Source organism: Pipistrellus hanaki (genome assembly GCF_964339955.1).
Source record: "Pipistrellus hanaki genome assembly, chromosome: 14".
Taxonomy (NCBI): domain Eukaryota; kingdom Metazoa; phylum Chordata; class Mammalia; order Chiroptera; family Vespertilionidae; genus Pipistrellus; species Pipistrellus hanaki.
The window spans coordinates 22,330,732-22,349,804 of record NC_140516.1 but is presented as its reverse complement, the minus strand read 5'-3'; the positions used below and the strand labels follow the sequence as shown (position 1 = coordinate 22,349,804).

General features: G+C 36.3%; 1 protein-coding gene across 1 annotated transcript in view; it reads right to left on the bottom strand.

The window, feature by feature from the left end:
• The window catches only part of RTKN2 (rhotekin 2), a 69,282-nt gene extending 50,521 nt beyond the window's left edge, over positions 1-18,761 (bottom strand). The window contains exons 1-3 of the mRNA XM_084903962.1: positions 18,435-18,761; positions 11,777-11,973; positions 1,659-1,717 (exon numbers count right to left, since the gene is read on the bottom strand). Coding sequence (XP_084760088.1) covers positions 1,659-1,717; positions 11,777-11,973; positions 18,435-18,494 — 316 coding nt within the window. The 5' untranslated portion in view covers positions 18,495-18,761. The remainder of the gene's footprint in view (positions 1-1,658; positions 1,718-11,776; positions 11,974-18,434) is intronic.
• Between the last annotated feature and the right edge of the window lie 312 nt (positions 18,762-19,073).

The window sequence follows — 19,073 nt, the reverse complement described above, 5'->3', positions numbered from 1 at the left end:
GGAACACATGAAGAAATAAGTTTAATTTCTACACTTGAGTATCTGTGGTCAGAACACTAGTTTTTCTCTTTATATGCTTTTGCTTAGGCATTCTTCTAAATGTACAGTTAAGGCTAATTTCATGAATTGCTGTGGTCGATAAACCATTATCAAATGACAACATATATTAACTCTGTCATGTCACCTGAGTATTCAAAAGCAATTTAATATATCTCATTTGTGTACTGAGTAGCACTGTATCAGGAGCAAGAAATGAAGGGTTATGTTTAAGTATTTTTAGAAAATCCCCTTTTGAGATCTACAATATTTTTTATCTATCACATTAAAATATTTTAAATTTAGTGAACAACTACTATGTAAAAGTACTATGTTTGGTATTAAAAGGATATAAGTGGTATAAAACATGTTTTATTCTAGTCTTATAATTAGAAAGATGAAAACACAAATATATATAACTGTAAAACAAGCAACTAATTTTTATATAGTTCAGTGTTTTATTTCTGACAAATTTTTTTGCTGAAGGCAATTTCTCTGGTTTAGGACAATTACATCCTCTGTAAAATTCAGGTCTATCCTTCCTATATGAGAATTTTTTATTATCCATAGAACATTTCTAAAAAAAAAAAAAAAAAAAATCCCTTGGGTGAGAAGGCCTGAAATGCAGCAGAAAGGTTCCTGGAGCTAAGAAAAGAAGGCTTTTGGCCAGTTATTACTTAAGGACAAATGGGGGTCTGTTGTTTCCAGTATTTGTACACAGTGCAGTATCTAACTAGTGTACACACTAGTCAGCCATGAATTCACTTCAATCCGTGGCATAGCCAAGCCATTGTCTTTAGCTTCCTTAACAGTTTGGAGAAACTGAGACAACACAGCATAAGTGCCATCTAGTGGTAAAGGGTCTCCTAACTGCATTAGGAATTCAGACAAGAGGAAACATTTCTAGCTGTAATAACAGAGAAGACTTTATAGATGAGCAAACAGATCCTGAAGACAGTATCGTTATTTTGAGAGCTGAGTGTCAGAAGCATGAGGAGAGATATGTCTTGCTAAAGCAGACAGCTTATGGATATGAATAGTAGAAAATATGGCTAGAAAAATAGTTGAGTCAGAATAAAAAACTCAGGGGGAAAAGTTTGGTCTTTATTCTTTGGGCAATGAAGACCAATCATCCATCCAATCAATAGTCACCGAACAATTACTATGTGCAAAAACTGTGTTAGCTTCGGGGTATACAGAGATGAACAAAGCAACCATAGTGCCAACCCTCATGGAACTTCTAGTCCAGACAAACATTAAAAACATTGAAACTTCTGAGCAGAAAAGGAATGGAGAGTCAAAAGACTTGAGACTGCAGCCCAAGTCAACCACTAACAGGAAATCATTTAACCTTTGAGTCTAAAGAAAAAGAGAACTACCTACGTATTTCACAAAGCTGCACTAAGAAGAAAACTATACAATATATGTAATATATATGAAACAGTTTGTAAAGTTCTATAATGTGAAGCATAATGGTGAAAATGTTTTAGAACAAATATTCTGATAGAGGTATGTAAAATAAAATGAAGAGAATGGACACAGGAAATTAAAAATCCCACCAACTCTAGAAAAAGTTACTTTATAAAACTTATTCAGCAATATAAAAATCATCTAAAGCTTACCTGATATGGCAAGCTTTCCTTTACATGCTGTTCGTTCTTTACTTTCAAAATTCACATCACTGTCAAAAGAAAAAAACCTAATGAAAGATTGTTTGTGAAATCTTTGCGAAAGATTGTTCAAACAATTGCTTATTAGAAGGTCTTTTCTAATATCTAAATATGAAAAGCAAATATGCATCCATGGGTAATAATGACTTCCAGTTAATATGAACTACCTGACTCAAATTTACGATGCTTAGTCAACAGCAAGCTGGCTTTAAGGTAAATACTATACAGAACTATTTCCTTTGACTTTCACATAAGCTTTTCCTTCCCTGATGACTATATACTGGCTTATGCTACCATGAAAGCCTTTTGTGATTACTAACATTTATAAACAATATGTACAATATTTGTCCAGGTCCCAGAAAGTAAAATACCTTGGGTCACCATTACATGAATTATATTTCTAGTTTACCAGATAACAGTTGCTGGACAAAGTTAACAACCTCTCAACCATGAACTTGCTGCCAAGGAGTACCTTATCCTTATAAAATATAACAATTTTTAAATTTACTCTGTTGTGTATTTATATTCAGCAAGATACTATTTCATTTCTTTGACATTCCAAACTAAGCATATACTAAAATAATAAATTATCTAAGGTGGAAAAAGGAAGGGATGGCTCTGTAGAGAGAATAAAATGTAGAAAATATCATGACAATAGAAAAAAGTCTCAAGGAAATTCTTAGGGTAACAAAACACTTCCAGGTCTGACTTTACAATATACTGTTACCATTAAAAAACAATATTTTAAAATAGTTATTTTCTATTAGACCAAATCAGTTCCATCCTTAAATATTTCTCTAATATTCCTATTTCCTAATATCCTACATTTAGAGATTGGCATTCCATTTTTAGAGCAGTATTTCCTAGAGTATTCTTCTTTGCACTTTTTCTTGGTCTGTATTTTTTTAAATTGGTTAGCTAATTAACTGCTGGCTAACTTAATCAGGTACTTCAAATATTTATAAGATAGAAATTTTTCAGTTGAATACTGTTTAATTTTCTTTTTTGTTTTTGTAATTTATTGGTTTTAGAGTGATAAGAGGGAAGGAGAGAGGTAGGGAGGGAAGGGGAGGAGATAGAAACAAAAATTTGTTTTCCCACTTATTTATGTATTCACTGGTTTATTCTTGTATGTGCCAAGCCTGCAACATTGGTGTAGCAGGTTGACAATCTAACCTACTGAGCTACCTGGCCAAGGCCTGTTTAATTTTCTAAGAGGGCTTTTATAGAAACAGTGGGTGGGAGCTTAAAATATATCTACGGTAACTAATTTTCAGAAGAGAATGACTACATCTCATTGCATTTCATTCAGGACGCTTGTTTTAAAAGATTGCATATATTCATTGTCATGTGCCCAAATTTAAAAATAAAATATAACAGCCTACTTTTTTTTTTTTTTAATTATAGGTAAGATAAACTTCATATAAGCTAAAATGATCTACTACTGTACTTAAGTTGATAAGCTTATATGGGACACTTACGTGGTGTTTATAGACTCACAAATTAGTATAACTAGAGTAACGTAGTATACTTAAAGACATACATTCTCAGAATCCTATCTTTTATGATCACACCAGTATTTATGGTAAAACTAGAGGCCCGATGCACAAAATTCATGCACAGGAGGGGGGTTATCCCTCAGCCCGGCCTGCGCCGTTTCGCAATCCGGGACCCCTTGCCCCTAATCACCTGCCTGATCACTTGTCCCACCTGCTCACTCCTTTTTTTTTTTTTTTTACATTTCCTTATTAAATTATTATCTATGTACATATTTTAACATTGCCCCCCCTCCATATATACCCTCCCTCTCCAGAGGTTTGTGTCCGTTGGTTGTACTTATACGCATGTATACAAGTCCTTTGATTTTTGCCCGCCTGCTCACTCCATACCACTTGCCTGCTCACTCCTTAACGCTTGGCTTACTAGTCTGCTCCTTAACATTGCTGGAGAGGCAGGAGGGCTCCCGCCACCACCACTGTGCTCGCCTGTCTTGAGCCTGGCTTCTGCACTGACCACCAGGGGGCAGCTCCTGTATTGATTGTCTGCCCCTGGTGATCAGTGCATGTCATAGCGATGGTTGTTCTGGTCACTGCGGTCGTTCCACCATAACGGTTGCTGGGCTTTTATATATAGAAATAAAAAATTCACTTAGTGGAAAATAGAAGTACTCACTGATTATTTCATATAATGTTTCATTAAATCACAAATTTAAGAGTCAAGTTCTACATTTTACACTTGAGTTTAGTTTGTCATGTTGAAGAACATTAACTTGCTTATTACTTCATCATAGAGTGAAAAATTCAATTGAATAGTCTACTATTATATATTTTGATGAAAATAATATACAGACAAGTCCAAAAACAAATCTCACTTTCCTCAATTGGAAAAAGAAATACAATATGCATATAGTGGTTGGCATTTGTAAGTAATATTTCTGAAAACACCTATATAAGCAATGAATAATATAAATTCTTAAAATATTTATTTCAATGAAAAACATAAGGAAGCTTTAATATGGTAAGTAACTTGAGTGTTATGGAATAAGCCATAGATTATGCTCAAGTTGAGATCCATTAGCTATTATTAAATTGGATTAAACTTGAGGCTTTGGCAGGCAAGTAATATTCTGAAATACTAGAATCACCAAAAGCAAACTTGAATATTTATCCCCCAAAAAATTTCCCTTCCCAACCATTCAGCCACCTGGCAAAGTATAGCTTTCTTCCCTATAATTATAAATTGCTTACATAGGTATTACCAGGACTAGTCAACAAACTTATTATGTACAAATATCAAACTATAATATAAATCCAATTAACTATGTAATCTTACAAAATAATTAAGTCTGTCATAATAAAAGAATTAGAAAGGAAGTAAAGTAATTTAGCCTCATTTTTCTAAAGCTTGATTTTCAATTCAATAACTCCTCAAATTGTTATTTAGAATGCTAAAATGTAATATTTTCTAATTAATCCAAATTGACAATGAAATTGTTAAACATTATCTGTTAATAATGTGCTACTGTAGCTAATAGTTTGCTACAGTTAAATAAATACTTGTTTGGAAAATCTGCAATGTTAATGCCAATTCTTAAATGCTATAATTAGAGAGCCAGCCTGAGGAAAAAGCAAATAACCACAAAATTATTCAAACAAAAGTACAGCTAAATAATAGTGAGTCTTATTCTTAGAAACCCAGCTTAAGAGTATTATTTTGCTGAGACTTGTGCTAATTTAAAAGATAGGTAAAAATATAAAAGACAAACTTCTAAACTTTATATTGCTGCCTGTAGGTAAATAAAATGACCAACAGAGGGTGCCAATCAGCCACTTTGTTGCTCAAAAATCTGTATTAAAATTGACTGACTACAGATTACCCTATATTGTAAAATGTAAAATAGCATTTCTTTGCCAAAATTAACAAGCTATGATGAGAAATAGCACAATGGTTAAAGTATTCTATATTGTCTTAATGAAGTAGTAAAAGAATTCTAAATGGGATTCTATTATTTGAAAGCAGGTTATAATATCCTTCACCTCCAATGCAAATCAGTGAAAACTGAAATGCTTAACATGGGTTTTTAGACCATTCTAAAACTATGTGGTAAAATCAATACCTTCAAAGTATCTTAAATTGAGATGAGTTTTCTCTTTCAAACCTTGACATAAATGCTTTTCAACAGACACTAAATGATATCAAGTTTAAAAAATAAAATCAGTAATGTCTTTAATATAAAGGCCGTCCTCGGGTTACGTACATTATTTCCTGGTTACATTGCCATCTCCCATTTATTTAAAAAAAAAAAATTTCTGTCATTTTGACGTATGTATATATGTGTTTTATGTTTTTTATTATTTATTTACCACAACTAAACGTCAGGAATTGCTATCTTTTTAAATTTTTTTTTTTTTACTGTTTCACTTCATTACTGCTGTGTATGTGTCCAGTTGAGTGACGTAGGTGCTTATGTAGGTGGGTTCCGACGTAGGGCGAAAATACTCTACATTACGCTGAACGTGCAGAACTACCAGCAGTATACAGTTTCCACTTGCAACCTACACATTTTCTTATTTTTAAGTTATAGTATATAAGCGACTATAAGAAATTATTGTGGCATTATTAAAATCACAATAATGTTAAATGGTATATATAATTAGATCCTATAAGTGACTTTGACTAGTATTATTTTTGCAAAGCCAAATAAAGTATTTCAGTAGTTTAAACAAAGATAGGTTGCAGATTGGGGCTGTGCTAAAATGTAAGCTCTGTAAGCATAAGGCTTTTTGTCTATTTTGTTCACTGCTGAATCACTAGTGCCTAGTATATATAGTACATTCTAAGGCACTCAATAAATGTAAATATTGAATGAAATTAAATAGGATATGGTCATTTTGATGGAGCAGGTAGTAGATTTAGTAGATTAAGACTATAAAGTCTCAGGGTTGAATCTTAACCACCAATAACTTGTTACATTAATGAGTTGTTATTAACCTCTTACTTTTAGCATCTTCGTCTGTAAATTGGGGGGAAATATCTACCTATCTTGTTGCTGCTAAATGAAATAATATTTTATATGTATTCCATGTCACACTTTTAAAAAATCCTTACCCGAGGATATGTTTATTAAGTTAAAGATAATAACTTAATACAGCATGGCTGTATTCTAAATCATTCTTTAAAATGTTACATAAATACAAGGTTTACTTTGTAAATATTTCTATTTTTAGTCTCAGTATTTAACTTGGAGTTTATGTGAAAGGAACTAAAACATCAGAATTTTTGAGAACAAAACTTTAATGTATAATTAGAACATTATGGTAATAGGATGTTTGACCAGCTACTGATATTCTCAGATATGTTCTAAAAAAACAAAACAAAATAAAACCACACAAAATGGCTATATAACTGACGTTTCATCTAAACAAAAGAAAAATGTCTCAATTTTCCCAAGAATGGTACAAAACTAGCAACTATTCTATGTACACAAAAGTTATTATATACAGGCCATGACTTGGGGCACTAAGGCTTAATTCTTTCCTAGAACCCTGACTTAAGAAGGCTTTAAGCCCGGGCTGATTTGGCTCAGTGGATAGTGTCAAGCCGGGAACTGAAGGGTCCCAGGTTTGATTTTGGTCAAGGGCACATGCCTGGGTTATGGGCTCAATCCCCAGTAGAGGACGTGCAGGAGGCAGCCAATCAATGATTCTCTCTCATCATTGATGTTCCTATCTCTCTCTCCTTCTCCCTTCCTCTCTGAAATCAGTAAAAATATATTATTTTTAAAAGGCTGTAAAATGAAGTGAAATATTTTCTTACTTTAGTAAATTGAGAGAACTGAGTGAAGATTATTAGAAAAGCACAAATCTCATGTACTACTTTTGATCTCCTGAATTCTGTCATCAAATACTATTTCATCACTCCTATGTGTGCCTATTCTTAAATGTTTTTCCTAAAAATTGGTTATTTCAAGTATTTTTGTCTAACCATCCTTTTCAATACTCTACTGCAAGATAACCTCCCCAAACATTCATTTTATGAAATCTCTGCAGAAAACAGAATAAACAAACAATGAAATGACGTAAAGCCTGTAATAACACACCAGGGCAGCTTAGGGTTGTACAGAACACATGGGCTTCTTTTGGCAGCTGAGAGGTACTCGGGCTTCATCTGGGTTCACATCCTGGCCACAGAGTCACAGTGTGCCCTGTGAACCAGTTAACTAATATTTCTGTCCCAATGTCTATTTAATAAAGAGGTTTATATCATTCTGTTTGTAAAGTGGTATGTGTGAACATCTCAGTATAATATCTGGCACCTAGAAAGGCTGTCAATACCAATGAACTTGCCAGCATTCCAAATTTTCTTAAATCTTGCTATTCTCTCATCCTTTCCTTTTCAACTTTGGCTTGATCTTTAGCCTCAACAAACATATCTCTTCACTATTCTAAATAATTCACGCTCATCTTCCACCCTCAGTTTTTTATTATTTTCCTTTCTTGGAATGCTGATTTCTCCTACTCACCTAATTAAACTCTATCCAATCTCCATATGAACTAGAACATTTAGATCCAATTTTTCTATTAAACTTTTTCAATTATACCATTTCATACTGATTTGATTCTTCTATGAAAAAAATCTAGATGTATTCTGTATTAAATTTTTTACATTTTATCATAAATTTTAGAAAAGTAGACTAGTATTAGAAGACTCATGAAAATGCTATTTTAACTCTGATAGCAATGTAAAAACAGAACATTTTTCTACCTTAAAGACTATTAAAACCAACTTCAGGAATAGACTGCTAAGTCTTTAAAGAAAAAATATCTGACCTTGGAATATTCATATAGTCTCATATTTTGACAAATCCTGTTTTGTTTTGTTTTTAATTTGGATATACTAGCACAGTACTTAGTAAATGTTCTATAAGTAGTAGCTATTTGGTAAATATTTGACTAATCACATGGCATAATTTACATAATTTTCTTCAAGGAACAAAAAAGCCTATTATTATACTCTTATTAATCTTTAGATCATTTTTATGTAGTAAGAAGGCAAGAACTATACTTTCCAATTATATTCAATCAGTGAACTCGGGTTATATCTGTACATAAAATTAAGTTATACACAAAAGAATAGAGAAAACTCAGTTTTTTTAAAATAGAAATAATTAGATTAAGGGGGACTTTTTATATGATTGACTATAAATGTGTATAGCATCAAAGCTATTTTCATCTATCAAAGATAATCAGAAAAAAATTTTAAATCATATACATCCTTCAGTAGAGAGTCCAAGATATTTTTCCTATCTTTCATATATATATCCAACAGGGATTCAACTTATTTAACATTTTTATTAGTCAGCAACATTAGAAAAGTCATACGGCCATATTAAGAAAACTCACAATTTATTTTATAGTAGTTTCCCCTTATCCAAGGTTTCCCTTTCCACAGTGTCAACTGCAGTCCAAAAATATTAAATGAAAAAATCCAGAATAAAAATTCATAGGTTTTAAACTACATGCATTTCTCAGCAGTGTGATAAAATCTGGCACCATTCCGTTCTGTCCCACCTGGTAAACCAATCATCCCTTATCCAGCATACCCACAATGTATACTCTACCTGTCTGTTAGTCATGTAGGGGCCATCAGGGTTATCAGACTAACTGTGCTTATGTTCAAGTAACCTTTACTTTACTTAATGGTCCCAAAGCACAAGAGTAGTGTTCTGGCAATTTGGATATGTAAAGAAAAGCCACAAAATACTTCTTTTAGTGAAAAAGTGCTCAATTTTATAAGCAAGAAAAAAATCATATGCTGAGGTTACCAAGATCTGCAATAAAAACAAATCTAGCCATGAAATTATGAAAGAAAAAGAAATTTGTGCTACTTTTGCTGTCACAAAGCTACTGCCACAGTATAAGTGCTTAGTTACGATGTACAAGGCATTAAATTTGTGGGTAGAAGAAATGAACAGAAAATGTGTTCCAATTGATGGCAACATTTTATGCCAGAGAGCGCGGAGCCTATAGGATTTAAGCAAGGGGTTCCCTGAAACAAGGGACACAAAGCCATTAACTGTAAATAGGGATGGTTATATAGATTCAAGAACAGTTTTGAATTGAAAATGTATAAAAATTACTAAAGAGGCTGTGTCTACTGATGAAGATGATGCTATAACATTTCCAGCAGAGTTGAAGAAGTTGAATAGGATTTGGTACTATCTGCAGTTTGTGAGGATTTTGGAATATATCCCCCATGGCCTACAGTAAATATTTAAATAATATAAATATGGAGGACAGGTATGATTCCTAGAGGGATATTCCATATAACTTTGAGAGATGATATACTTTTAGTCCTGCACTGTACTTCTTAAACTTTTCCACTGAACTAGCCCCCTTGATAAAATGCCCTTATAAAGGCTGGGAGAAGGAACATATATTCCCCTGATAGAATAAACCCAAACTATGCCACAATTCTAAATTTCTCATGCTTTTCTTAAAAATTCATAGTATAAGAAGGCATGCCATATTTATTCTATGGCTTTGCATATCTCCTGACACATAATCCTGTGACCCAGTTTGAGAAGCATTGACTTAAACCAATGCATGTCTATTTGAAAATTTTCCTATATTATGATATTGGGGTAATTTCATTTTATAAGGCCAGGAATAAATAATAAAAATTATTTGACATTTGTTGAGTATTTAATTATGTAAAAGGTATTACAATAGGCTTTTTATGTATAATCTTAATTTTCCAATGTAAACAGTACTATGCCCACTGTAATAAAAAAAAAATGAGACACAAAGAGATTAAATAACTATCCCAAGGAAATACACAAGGCTATATTGTATCAATCCCATCAACGTTTTTTTTTTTTTTTTACCAAAACCTTTCTCTGACCTTGTTTTTACCTTAGTTTTCAAGAATATAATAGCACTATGAATAGCCCAAAGGCAATTAATGTCTAAAATAAATTTTTTACCAGTGCTGGAGCTTTAAGAATGATTAAAAATGGGTGATGTAAGACTATTTATAATAATAAAAGCATAATATGCTAATTAGACCAGACAGCCAAACAACCGTCTGGACACCATTTCAGACGTCCTTCCAGATGAAGCCACCTTGATGGGGGCAGAGGCAGAGGCGGTTAGGGGCGATCAGGCAGGCAGGCAAGCAGTTAGGGGCGATCAGGCAGGCAGGCAGAGTGGTTAGTAGCAATCAGGCAGGCAGGCAGAGGTGGTGAGGGGTGATCAGGCAGGCAGGCAGAGGCAGTTAGGGGTGATCAGGCAGGCAGGCAGAGTGGTTAGTAGCAATCAGGCAGGCAGGCAGAGGTGGTGAGGGGTGATCAGGCAGGCAGGCAGAGGCAGTTAGGGGCTATCAGGCAGGCAGGCAGAATGGTTAGGGGCGATCAGGCAGGTAGGCAAGCAGGCAAGCGATTAGGAGCCAGTGGTCCTGGATTGCAAAAGGGTGCAGGCTGTGCTGAGGGACACCCCACCCCCATACACAAATTTCATGTACCAGGCCTCTAGTTTATATTAAAAAATCAACATATATGGTTGCGGGCACATCCCCGGTAGGGGGTGTGCAGGAGGCAGCTGGTCGGTGTTTCTCTCATCGACGTTTCTGTCTCTCTGTCTCTCTCCCTTCCTCTCTGTAAAAAAATCAATAAAAATATAATTTTAAAAAAAAATCAACATATAGCCACCAAATTGAGTCAAATCTTAGGTCCAAATAAGACCTAACATTGCAAATAGGATATGATGTAAATTTCATTCACAAATCCTAGACCGGATCCAGAAGGGCAGCAGTGAGTGACAGAGAGAACAAGAAACAGAAGTTACTGAGGAAATCCTAAATACCGTCTCATTAGCTTCTGTCACTAGCCAGTTACATGTCCTTGAGTAAGTTACCTGCCTCTCTAAGACTTATGTTAACCTAATGAAGATGATGTGCTAGCAGATTTTAGTTCCCTTCCATTTAAGGTTTTATATCTTTTAATTTCTGCTGTCTACTCATTTCATTTTATACACCTAAGTTTCCATTACTCTTAGCTGGTACCTTTTTATTAGTCTTGGTTCTTCTTAAAATACTGTCAGTTCTTGCTTACTTCATTTTATAATCTGAAAGTACTAAACACAATAAAACTGATGCCTTAGCAGTAAGTTTAGTCTTAGCTCTACTGTCAAAATATTTATGAATTCAGGAGCTACTTAAGTGTATTTTTTTTTAATCCTCATTTGAGGATATGTTTTTTAAATTGATTTTTAAAAGTGAGAACAGAGTGAGAGAGAAATATCTAAGAACATCTATCAGTTGTCTCCTGTACACACCCCAACCAGGGATTGAACCCACAACCCAAGTAATGTGTCTTGACCAGGAATCGAACCCATAACCTTTTGGTGTTCAGGAAGGTGCTCCAATCAACTGAGCCACCTGGCCAGGGCCAGTATACTTATTTTTTAAAGGCTTTGATGATTTAACACTCGGCCTTAAGACTAAATCATATCATATTTTGAATTTGAATTCAAATTAGGAGTACAGTAGGAGCCATAAAATGTGCTACTAACCATCTTCCACTTCGATTTGCAATCTTTTCTTCTAATTTCTGTAGTTCCGATGTGTAAGCCATTATTCGAGCATTGCACACCATGAGATTTTTTACTGCAAGTAAAATCTGGTCTTTCTGAGTGCTCAGAGAAAGAAGTTTCCATATTCCTTGTCGCATTCGAATTTCTAAATCTATTTTTTCTTGAATACTGCAGTCCTTAAAAAGAAGAGAGAGAGAGAGAGAGAAAGGCCTTTTAAAAGACAGCAAAAATCCAAGTTATAACATTTCTTTTGCCTCTAAAATCTGAAAAATGTACAAGATATCATTATAATTTTATATCTATTAGAAAAGTAACATTTTAATGTATAGATATTTAATTGATTTGAGAAAGAAATGTTGCTTTGTTGCACCACTTATTTATGCATTCACTGGGTGATTCCTGTATATGCCCTGACTGGGGATTGAACCTGCAACCTTAGAATATTGGATCAATGCTCTAACCAACTGAACTACCCAGCCAGGGCAAAAATATAGCTATTTTTAAAAGCTCCTTGCAAAACATTAATTTATTGCTATATTAGGAAGTCTTTACAATCTACTGGATAAAGAGAACAGAAAAAAAGGTGAAAACCTTTAAATATTCTTACCATGACTGTACGAGGTTGAATAATGTCTCCCAAATATTCCTGTCCTCCTGGAACCTCAGAATGTGACCCTATTTGGCTACAGAGTTCTACATATGTAATTTCTTAAGATGAAGTCATAATGAATTAGTGTGGGCCCTAAATTCAATGACTGGCACCCTTACAGGAATGCCATGTGAAGACACAGAAAGACACACAAAGAGAATTCCATGTGAAGATGGAGACAGAGATTGAAGTAATGAGACTCAACCAAGGATCACCGAAGATGGCTAGTGACTACCAGAAGCTGGAAAAAACAAGGAAGGATTCTCTCTCAGGGCTTTCAGGGGAAGCACGGCCCTGTGGATACCCTGATTTCAGAACTTTGGCCTCCAGAGCTATGAGATAATAAATTTCTGTTGTGTTAAGCCACAAATTTATGGTAGTTTTAGGGAATAAACACAATAATATAACCACTAATGTGAACAATATAGCACATGATATATGTTATATTATGGGATGGCAAGATGTGGTTGATGACACTGAATTAACCAAGGATAAACATTTTCTAAAATAGCAGATGCTGAATAAAGAAACTAAGGGTTAGCATCAAGGAGATAAAAGGCTACTTGTTATAATAAGCAATGTAAGTAAAATCTCAAAAGCAAAAGAGCAAAAGCACTGTACTTAGAAAATGTCAGAAGTTTTAGCTACCTTGTAGCTAAGAAAAAAAAAAAAAAAAAAAGGAACAGAGATTTAGAGTACAGTTTTGGATATATTTTAGTTTTAAGAGTCACCATAAAACTACTTAATCATTTTAGATGCGAAAAGCCTTTTATTCCATTTAATTTGCAGTGGCTTTTTAAAAATTATAAATCATCAGATACTTTATTATACTACAAACATGTAATAATGCTCCAATATGTCTAGTTTTAAATGAAATTGACCATCCTGGCTTATGTGGTAAAAAATTAATACTATAATTTATCTTTTAACTGGATCAAAATCTAAATTTTAATTCAACGCACGTTTCGCAAAGTAGAGTCGAGTAGCTGGTAGCCAATGTCCAGAATGGTTCGGAGTGCAAAGGGTTAAATGAATATAATCTAGTAACAATAAAGTTCAGTCTTTTCAAAAAGAAAAGCTGAAGTTAGGAGAGCAATAGTCTATGAAGATTACACAAAGAGAAACTGAAGTAAATGACTACTCAATCAGTCAAATATATTAGTCACATGCAGAAAACAGGTCTGTTTAATTACCTCCTGTAATCTCATCATGTAATGACCACATACATATCCTCTTTTGTAGTATAACTCAAAAGTGGTATACTATACAAGTGCAGTCATTCGCTGGTGCTCCTTCTTTACACATAACTGACTTTACTTTTTTTTTCCTCCACTATTTCCAAAGCCTCTATACTTTTGTAGCCTTTATCAATAAGTGATGAGGATAAAATAGTCTTCATTTACAAGATGGAAACACTGGATAGCACTAGGCATCAACTCCATTTCATATTTTTAGGACTTTTCAGCCACAAAGTAAATTCTTCTTTACTGTAATCAGTAATTATTTATAAGGACTATCTATGTCCATAGAAATAAACTCTGGCAGGCTGGTTAGTACTGGAAAGTACACATAGGTAGCAACTTGAAGCTGGGATGAATAGCTTCAGCCAGAACTCAAATATAAGAAAGTACCATCTGGTGTCATTAAATTCAATTTTGCTTTTTAAATGCTAGAGTGAGGCAGCCAGTTGAACTAGCACAAGAAGTTCAGAGAAGTGGCTGCACATTAGAATTACCTCAGTCAGAGAGGAAAGCCTTATGAAAAGTGCCTAAACTCATGACCTACCCCAAAACAATTGGTGTTTCTGAAGGGGAAGCCTGAGCATCGCCCACCCCTCCCGCACCAAGTTCCCCTGGTGACTCAGTGTACAGCCAGAATGAGAATGAGAATGAGAATGAGAATGAGAATGAGAATGAGAATGAGAATGAGAATGAGAATGAGAATGAGAATGACTGCAGGATTACTTGAAATTCCACAACCATCTATTGCAACAACCTTAAGGAACCAGTAGATGGCCACAGCCACATTAAAAAATCAGTTCAGGCTTCCAGGGTTTCCATTTTGTAAATGAAGACTATTTTATCTTCATCACTTATTGATAAAGGCTACAAAAGTATAGAGGTTTTGTAGTGGAGGGGGAAAAAAAAGTAAAGTCAGTTGTGTGTTTCTTAAAGTTTTTATTTGTAAGATTAAATATTCATTAAGGAAATGAAATATATTTAGTAAATATTAATATTAGAACTCTAACCTTTAGGTGTTAGCAAAATATGGCTGGGTTGCTGCCTGTTTTAGTAAAGTTGTATTGTAGCTCGGTCACACCCACCCATTTGTATGGCTTTCAAGCTGTAATGGCAGAGTTGAGTAATTTCAACAGCCTGCCCCACAAAGCTGAAAATATTTTCTAGCCATCCTTTTACAGAAATAACTTGCTGATCCTGAACTGAGTCAAATTAACATACTTAGTAAACTGTGGCTCTACCTCCCCTTCTCTAGGATGCTTGAATATGAATCTGGGAGGGCTATTAGCCAAGTTTTATTATCAATGCAACTTCTTTCAGTTCACATCTATGCTGCTGCGTCAAACTATACTACTCCAGCTGAGAGAGGCTTCATGGAGCTGAAGGACCTGCCTTTAGCTAATAAGGGTTGCAAAGTATTCCTGGAGTTAGAGTTGATGCCTAGTGCTATCCACACTGAAAACAATGATAAAGTAATGAGGGCTCCCATTGAGCATTCAATGGTGATGCTTAATTACCTCAAAGAGGAAGAACAAGGAGCTAAAAACAATACCGCTGCTTCCTTGACCACAAAGGCAGAATCAAGGCTGATCAGGACCCATGACAGAAGCCTGTTTCCCTATTTCCATCCCTCTTTGAAGTATCTACATGCAAGTCTCCAGGAAGAAAAGAGAATGGGGTGGGGGACATGGAAAGTCTTTAATTCTCTGAGTAAGGGCTTGCTTGGAATCAAGTCAAACAGAAGCCTATGAAAGTGTCCTGCTCTTATAAATATTTAATCAGGCTGATAAAGATGAAAAAGACAATGCTGAAAATGAAATAGGGAGATGACTTAACAATGAAAATCTAGATTACATAGAAAACAAACATACTAAGATTTAAGAGCTAGAACAGCACAAAGGAAGTGCGAAGAAAATGGTCTTAGTGTTGGAATTAAGTACTGACTTAATTAAGTACTGATTAACTTGGGCTGTTGTACTAATCCAGATAGTAACTATCAGTAACCTAATGGATATAGGTAAAACATATTAGTTAAGAAATCAAGATGACAACGATTGCAGAGGAAATTATGTGTATTTTAAGAAATTTTTATATATGGAATGTAATCTGGAAATTGTAAATAGTGATCATTCTGGGGAATGGAACTGGAGAAAGAACTCTTAAATTCATGTTTCTATATACATTCACTTTTCTGCAATGACTGCATTACTTCTCAAATTTTATTAAGACTTAAAAAGCTTAAACATTTGTAAGAAAAGGTAGGTGACTGTCTCAATTGCTCAAATAGAACAAAAGTTAATGAAGAGTCACCTCTCAAACACATCCCGACTACCAGGTACTATGGTAAGTACTTTAAAGAGGTTCTCAAATTCCAACAGCTTTCTGGGAATGGCAAATTACCCATTCTACAACTGTGGAAACTGCGCTTTAGAAAAGACAGGTAACTTATTCAAGGGTGCACAACAAGCAGACTTTGTTTTTACCGTAATCTGATTCAATAAATCAATATTCTTTGCCAGTGATTTTCAACCGATGTGCTGCAAGAATTTTTAAATGGACTTTATTTATTTATTTTTAAATAGATTTTTATTGATTTCAGAGAAGGAAGGAGGGAGAGAGAGAGAAACATCGATGATGAGAGAGAATAATTGATTGGCTGCCTCCTGTACACCCCACACTGGGGATTGAGCCTGTAACAAGGGCATGTGCCCTGACCTCCTGGTTCATAGGTTGATGCTCAACCACTAAGCCATATGGGCCAGGAAAGAATTTTAAAATATGCAATACCTAACTAGTGAGAGGCACTGACTTTTGTGCCTTGGATTGTAAAAACAAAACAAAAAAAACAAAACAAAACAAAGACAATAGCCAACACAATAGTCATGTGGTATGAATGAATCAAAATGATAACTATTTTTTTTTTGTCAGATGGGCAAAAATTATACTTTTGGGTATGCTGCAGAATTTTAGCAATTAGTTTACGTGTATCATGAGATAAAAACGTTAAAAATCACTGTTCTATGCTGTAAGTAGTCATGGATAACTCCAAGGTTTGAATAGAGGTATTTCACTATTGGACCAAAAATTTTGGTCCTATTCTTCCTATTATGTGGCCAGTTTATTAATATCAAGGGAAGTACACCAAATAAAAATTCAGTGTTAGTCAAGTATACATTTTCCTTATATTCCTGCCAGGTTGAATCCTATTACTATTTTGCAATTTTTATCCAAAATCTTGACAGAAGGAATTCCAAAACTCAATCTCTTGTTGCCTAAGACATCATTAAATATTACACCTTCTTCCCACATGTAAATAATCCATGTAGCTAAACTTCTTTCATAACCTTATCCTCTTGTCTATTTTGTATTATTCCTAAATATTACTGCTGCACAAAGCTAAATAACACTTAAATGGCTACACAACACCTGCATAAATCTCCAATTTACTAGAAATCAAGATTTTTTTTGTTAACAATTAGGATAAATTACATAATAGGATAGAACTGAAATACTTTACATCAAAATATTTGAAATACTTGAAAATGCTGGTCCAAATTATTGACAAAGGCACTGGATTTTTTTTTTTTTTTTTTTTTTTTGCATAAGGATTCTTCATGTTTTTGCTTTCTTTCTCCCAGTACTATTGAAGCCTCCCCACCAATTTTGAATCGGCTGAGGTTTTTAAGATTCTAGAAAAGATAACAGGTTTCTAAGCAAAGATAACATGTTGGACCATACAAAATTGCTACCCTCCTACCAACTTTTGATCTGCAAAACTGGCAATTTTATATGGTTCTGCCTACTTCAGAAATAGGTACAAGGCGGCGGGGATGAAAAATGGAAGTCAAGAGCCTCCTTTATCAAAGACCCTACCTAAAGTTATGGTTTACGAGTGTTGAAAGGATATCATTTTAAATAACTGAGTTTGCCAAGAAATAAATGTTGGTCTATTGCAGTGTTTCCCAAACTTCTCTCATGATGAGAATCACCTGGTGGAGTTGTTAAAATACAGATTCCCTGAATCCCAACTAAGAAGTGCTAAACTAGAATTTTGGGGAACATATAGAGCACTAGTTAAGTATACAATTTTACCTATATGTTCCCCAAAGTTCTCTAGTTTAACAACTCCACCAGGTGATTCTCATCATGAGAGAAGTTTGGGAAACACTGGTCTAAAAGTAAGTCAAAAAGGTTTCTAACACGTTTGCCTGGCTCACTAGCCAACAGATTTCTATCCGATTCAAAAACGAATCCACTCTCAAACCAAGAACTTGCAGAGGCTGCAGGGGATCCCTCGGCCCCGCCCCCTAGTTCACGTCGGGGACAGACAGACAGACAGACCTTGCTCCCGTCCAGGTGTTGCCTATCAAACCCAGTGAAGCCAACAACCTGGGCTTGGCCGGGCTTCTCGGAAACCCAGGGGCTCCCATTCCCCTGCATCACCTACACCTGCCAACAAGAGTCGAGTTGTCTACAACCTGGGGGCGCGGGGGCCGCGGACAGGGGCGCCCGGAGACCGCCCCCCCGGCACCGGGTCCCCATCCCGAGCCAGCGTCCTCCCCCAGAAGCCGGGGGCGGGAGGGTGTACCCCTTCCCAAGCCCCATCAGACCCTCCAACGTGCAGTCTCCCGAGCCCTCCCCTTTGTGTCTGGCCCCGGCTGGACGGGGAGACGCGGGTGCGGGCTTCCCCGACGCCCCGGCGGAACCGCGGCCCGAGGATGCGAAGCCGGGCCCGCTCCTCCGCACTCACCTGCGGCGCGGACAGCCCCGCCGGGCCGAGCTCGGGGCCCCTCGGGGTCAGCCCCTCCATCTCCGGCGCCGCCGCCGCCACTCCGCCGGAGAGAAGATTTGAAAAACCCGCCGCCGCTGCCGCCGCGGGCTGCAGCCGCCTGCCTGCGGGGGACGCCAACCGCCCGGCCGTACCAAGTCCCCGCCGCGGGGAGGGGGCGCAGGGGCTGCCGGTGCCGGGGCCGGCGCGCACGCGCAGTGGACGCGCCCGCGCCCCTCACCTTCCGCGCCGGAAGTTTGCCGAGACCCGAATTCACAGCGCGGGGAGGCGGCCGCCCTGTTAAGGCACAGATTGGGGTGTGGGCGGGGCCGGGAAAGGGGTGGGCGGGGCCGGCGGAGGGAAAGGGTCTGCCTTGAGCACACCTGCCCTAGCTCAAGGTATGGGCTGATAGCTGTTTTGGTTGTTGTTTGTTTTGTTTTGTTTTTAAATAGTATATTGTATTGATTTTTTTACAGAGAGCAATGGAGAGGGATAGAGAGAAATATCGATGAGAGAGAAACATCAATCAGCTGCCTCCTGCACACCCCCCCGCAGGGGATGTGCCCGCAACCAAGGTACATGCCCTTGACTGGAATCGAACCTGGGACCTTTCAGTCCGCA